We start from the raw sequence: 6178 nt of genomic DNA on the forward strand, positions 1-6178 counted from the left end.
TTTATCAATAAAAAGTTTCAAAATTAAGAAATATTGTCTTTAGAACCTACCTAACTTTTAAAAATATAAAATTTTACATAACCCTTCAAATCTCCTGACTCTGTCCTCGTGTCTGTTAATTAGAATATATATATATATCATCCTAATTAATAAAATTAAAATAAAATCAAGAACAGTACACCAAACTAGTTTGCGTTTACACACATATAATAGCATATAATATTATCTTAATCTGTCATGAGCAAACCCAATTGATCAATTTTCATTTCTATGAAGAATTACTATCAACGATTCTTCTAGAATTCATTCTTCTAGAATTCATTCCTCTAATAATGGTCAACGTACGACTATATCTCTCTATATATCTATATCTATTTATATAAAAAAATTGCATGCATAGCTAATTTACCAAAAAATATAATAATAATAATAATAATACCCCACGTCCGTTTTTGTATGCTTTAATTTATTAAAGCAATTTTTTTTTTACTTTTTTAGGTGAGAATCTTATATCAATCTTTCTTTTTTTCTTTCTCTCTTATCATAAAAGTATAATTACAATTATACCCTTGGAGAGTCTTTCTTTTCACAAACTCCTATAAATTCCATGTTCTATCTACACACTTGAACATATATACATAATAAAATTATCTCAAAACCATCAAACTAGCTAGTTACCTCTACTGCTACTACTTCTAGGTACTAGTTCGATTGACCTAAGAATAATAAAACATAGTAAAAAGAAGATCGATCATGTCGTCCAAGGTGGTTACCGCTCTTTTCTTGTTAAGTCTTCTTCTCTTATTCTCAGTTAATACCTGTTTGGCTCGGCCTGGTCCATCCTCATCAGCTTCCATTTCTAACTCCGATAACACTGTTATTCCCACCAAAGACATTGCCCATAAGGTAAGCTCTCTCTCTCTCTCTCTCTCTCTCTCTATAAATATATATATATATATATTATAGCAGTGATTATTAATGGGTTATTTTTGGTTTATTAAATATAACAGGTCATTAATGAAGCAGATCAGGAAGAAAGTTGTGAGGGAGTTGAGGAAGAAGAGTGCTTAATGAGAAGAACACTTGCAGCTCATACTGATTATATCTACACACAGAAGCAAAATCCCTAGATTATTATTATTAATTATTATATCATATATATATAAATATATATTTGTTATTCTCTCTAGCTAGCTATTTATTTGTTTCAGCATGTGTCTCTAAATTACACAAGTTTCTATTTCATTAATTACTTAAAATTTGACAAATTAATTATTTAAATAAATCTACATTTTATTAATTAGATAAATGATGATTTGTCAAATTTTAAGTAATGGAACATGGAGATGACATGTAATTTAGGTAAAGAAATATTTATAGTTGTTTTTTTTAATAGTTTTCTTTGGCCGGCCATATGTTAAATTTCTTGGTTTTTTGATGATTATTCTTGAGTTTTAATATTATTGTATAATTTGTATTGAATATATAAATTGTAATCGATATAAGGGTCTGGTTGTAATATTATTATACTCTATAAAAGATCCCGTTTTGTAGTTTTTTTAAAATATATAGGCTGAAAAGTCAACAATTTGAAGTATCGTTATCGTTATCGTTATCGTTATCATCATTATCATTATAAATATATATTATGGCCAAAACAAGTGAAAAGGCCAGCACACAGCAATAATGGAGTTCTACAGATGAGGAAAAATCAGACAAATAATTTTATTTAATTACTTTATTAACTTTGTCAAACTAGTTTCTGAGTTTCGTACGTATGTTTGAATTCAAATCAGTCAATTATATTGTACTATATATGATCGACCATTTTGGGATTAATTAATTACTCCACAAATTAATTAATTTAATATCGAAATATTATATATATATATATAGTCTGCCAATATTAAACTATTAATGTTTTTGTTTTCTTACAAGAAAACATTTATATAACACATCTTCTTCTGCATTTTTCTCATTATATAAGAAATCATTTCTTTGGGGAGACATAATTAATACAAGTTATTGATTGTTGTATATATATATATATATATATGTATATCCCTTTTTATCAAAATGGACGGTTTCTTGAAAGATATATATTCATGAAACCTAACCCTCATGATGATTAATTTTTTATAAAACATAACCCACTTTTGCAAGAAGTTGTCATTTATTTATATAATTTGTATTTGAGTACTCCTTATGAATTACTACTTATGAATTATTATTTAAATATTAACTATTGTATTAAGATCAATAATTAATATTTATAATTATTAATTAGTATTTTTTAAAATAAATTTTGACTTTTTCAAACTTCTGAAAAGACTACCTAATGATATGGTAGTCACATATTTATTAATTAAAGAATAAAAAAAAAATCTTATTTAATATTCATTCTCCATTCCTTCTTCATTCTTGATTCATTCTAGGAAAAAAAAAATTATTTTGGAATTAATGGGAATAATTAATGTGATCATTATCTTTCTAACTGATGTTTATTACCTAATTAATCTAAAAAAATTGAAATTATTGATTTTATATATTTTATTTATTTATTTTTATTATTATTATAATCATTCTTCATCAAAAACTTATTTAGTGATTTATGGTAACCATCTATGAGTAATAACCATTGAGAATTCTTCAATTTGTCTTTATGTCCATTTGTCTCATAATTTACAAACATGGTTCTAATTTGCCCCATTAAATTTATTATTTATTACATAAATGGGGTAAAAAATAATAATTATTTATTGAATATCATTTTTATAATATTTTTAATAATACAAATATGAAATGGAAAAAGACATATACAAAAAAATTATGGCATAAATACATATGTAGTTCATTTTGTTACACTTAAATGCTTATAGAAAATTACTAAAATCTAGTTTACAATGATTAAAATATTAATTAAAACAAGAATAAGTAAAAATTCATCTTAAAATTCTTAGTTTTTTTAAGATGAATTTTTAAGGAAAAATTACACATAGCACTATAAATTTCAATTTTTTTTTAAAAATAAAGAATTTTACAAAAATTACAAAAATACGGATAACAATTTGTAACAGTTTTGTAATCGCCTGTTACAATTTTCTATTTAGTCTGTAATTGTTGTTTACAAAATTGTAACATATGGTTACAAATTTGTAAATTTTAGTTACAAATTTGTAAACTTTGGTTACAAACTATATTGTTACAAATTTGTAAACTAAAAGTTATGTACTTACGATTATGTCACTCTGTATTTTGGTAATTTTTTACAGATTCTGTATTTTTTTGTTTTAATTAGCATTTCAATAATATATTAATTAGATTTTAAATTATTTTATCTAATTTTTGCCGATTTTTTTTACTTAAGCATTAAAATATAACAAAACAAACTACATAAATATTTATACCACAAATTTTCGAAACACGAATTTTGCTGCCAATCTAGTGCTGTCATCCTCTGCTTGACTTACTTAACAACCTAGAAACCAATGCTTGTACTAAGAGAGTAGCGGGAGGTATTTTTGCTACCAAAACAAACTTCATAGGTATTTATGCCTTAAATTTTCGTTATTATATGTCTATTTCTATTTTATGTGTATAACTAAAAAATTATAAAGAGTATATTCAATAAATAGTTGTTTATATTTTTACCCTATATTTATATAATAAGTAGTAAATATAATTAGTTTTAGAATAAAGAAATGGGGCAAATTAGAACCATATTTCTAAATTATGGGGCAAATGGACATAAAAACAAATAATATGAAGTAAATGATAACTTCTTACAAAAGTGAGAGGGCAAGAGGGTTATTTGTCCTCAAAAAACTCGTCATTAAATCTTTCAATAGATAATGCCATTATATAAATATATATATATATATTTATATATATATATATATAAAAGACTTTTCGTACCACGTTCAAGCATGCAATAGCTTTTTGATTTAAATTGAATTCCTTAGTACATTAATTTAAGCCATTAATTAATCATCACAGTAAAACAAAAAGTTTGAGATATGTAAATAAATATCCATTACTCAAGTTCGAGTGAGATGATTATAAAATGGAATGGAAGAACAAGATAGCATATATATAAATATATATATTTATATAGAAGCATGGCAAGCACCATTATAATGGTTTTATCGTTACTATCCACATGTACTTTTGAGTTTTGTGCTAGACACCATAATTATTACTTTCAGTGCATGATGTAAGTATAGATAATGGGATATTAGTAATATTAACAAGCTTTTAATTTTCTATAAGTAAAACAAAGTTGATATATTCATCGATCATTATTAGTCCATACATTCCAGAACTAATAGTAATAATAGATGTTTGTAATAATCGATCTTGACTAGTGAAAAAACATGATGATGTTCAATCTTTACATAGTCACGTGATGTGCAGATATTTTTGGGACCCTATGAGCTAGCTACTTGGTGATATAGATATATATATATATATAAATCAATAAGACCTGAATTGTCTGTCACCACATATATATATATTATATATATATTCACCCCACAATAGTTGCTATAATAAATGCACTTAATTATATATATAAAATAATATAGGGTTTATATCTTTTTTGATCGTGTGTTAAGTTTTGTCACATTATTTAATTAGATTTTGTGTTTTGATAAATTACTTTTTGAATTTTATATGTTTTATAAAACGATTCAAATAAAACCATAAACTCAATTTTGGTCAAAATTTTCTTAACTAAAATCACAAATAATTAACAAAACTAATAATTCAGAACAAAAATAAAATTATTATACTTAAAAATTGTGTTGTTATATTCAATTATTTCTTTATTAAAATTAAGTTTAGAAGTCTATTTAAACTATTTTATAAAATATAAGATCAAAAAATAAAATTTTTAAAATACAAATCCAAACAAATAATAAAAAAAAACCAATCTAAAAAAACATAAACCCAAAAATATATGTAACAATTAAGATTCATGAGGAGATAGCTATATATGTTATATTATATGGACCAAAACCAATGGTATGTTGTGGTGAATGGTGATGCCTAAATAGATAATCCGCAGGCGGTTTGGTTTAAAATTTAAGGCATATATTAAATGGGTTTGTAAGAGAATCCACAAAGCCGGAGCTACTTTTGTTGCTTGACAGAATTTTGTCGGTCTTATTGTCATTGTAAAATAATTGAGCAGATAATTTTGGTGGGCAATGTTACTTGGCAGTAACAACGTTGCTAAGCTTTCTTTATTATTATTTCTTTTGAAAATGTTACATGGATGAGAAAGAAAAACAAAAAATAATATTTTAAGTTTTTTTGGTAACGTATAAAATTGCATGCGTTGTGGATGCTCTAATGTGACTACTCTAGGTGATGGAATAGATTACATCCAACTAAACTTGTTATTTAACCTTAGGGCATGCTTCTTCAATCTATGTGACTTTAATATCAATGCAACCTCCTCAAGATAGATCTGCCCCAAAAATTAAAAGAGAATATATTATTTTGGTCCGCTTGTTTATGCAAAATGATGTCTCCTAGTTTTCATAAATACCAACATTGTATTATTTGTTTTGTTGTTCATACCAAAATGGTGCTCTAAAACTCTTTTTCGTCAAAATTAATTTATTAAAGATACTTTTATCCCTTACTTATATATTTTATTTAGAATTAAAGTTAGTTATAATTATTTAATAAATTAATAAACTTATGTAAAATGTAAATAATATTCAAACTTAAATAAATTTATATATTTTAAATAAATAATAATACTATAAAGTTATTTAAGTTAAAATGAAATATTAAATAATAATAATTTAGTTTATTTATTTTAAGTATTTATTTTATTCTCATTTTTTATTATTTCTGTAAGTTTATATGTCCTTAAAAATAAAATTTAAGTATTATTATTAATTTATTAAAAGCATTAAAATTAATTTTAATTATAGATAAAATATATAGGTGAGGGTAAAAGTGTTTTTGAAAAAATAAATTTAACTAAAAAGGTTCAGGGTACTGTTTTGCTATGAAGAACAAAACATAGGGTACCATTTTGGTATTTACGAAAATTGAAAGGCATATTTGGTATTTTAAATAAACCTTAAAAAGATTATTGTTAGTCACTAATGATAATAATGGGTTTCTAATAATAATAATAATAATAATAATGCTATTATTATTC

The 6178-nt window shown here is 23.9% G+C and overlaps 1 protein-coding gene across 1 annotated transcript; it reads left to right on the forward strand.

Moving 5' to 3' along the window:
* The first annotated feature begins 628 nt into the window (after nt 1-628).
* On the forward strand, nt 629-1565 carry LOC133789298 (phytosulfokines-like). The gene is made up of 2 exons (XM_062227105.1): nt 629-906; nt 1011-1565. The coding sequence occupies exons 1-2, from the start codon at nt 754-756 to the stop codon at nt 1128-1130; spliced, it is 273 nt and encodes a 90-aa protein (XP_062083089.1). The 5' UTR covers nt 629-753; the 3' UTR covers nt 1131-1565.
* The last annotated feature ends 4613 nt before the right edge of the window (nt 1566-6178 follow it).

This window comes from Humulus lupulus, chromosome 1, assembly GCF_963169125.1.
Source record: "Humulus lupulus chromosome 1, drHumLupu1.1, whole genome shotgun sequence".
Classification (NCBI taxonomy): Eukaryota; Viridiplantae; Streptophyta; class Magnoliopsida; order Rosales; family Cannabaceae; genus Humulus; species Humulus lupulus.

Bases quoted from the DNA above. Each gene is read 5' to 3' on its own strand.
- LOC133789298 (XM_062227105.1), top strand. From the start codon at position 754: ATGTCGTCCAAGGTGGTTACCGCTCTTTTCTTGTTAAGTCTTCTTCTC. The intron at 907-1,010 runs GTAAGCTCTCTC...TAAATATAACAG, and splicing joins CCAAAGACATTGCCCATAAG to GTCATTAATGAAGCAGATCA.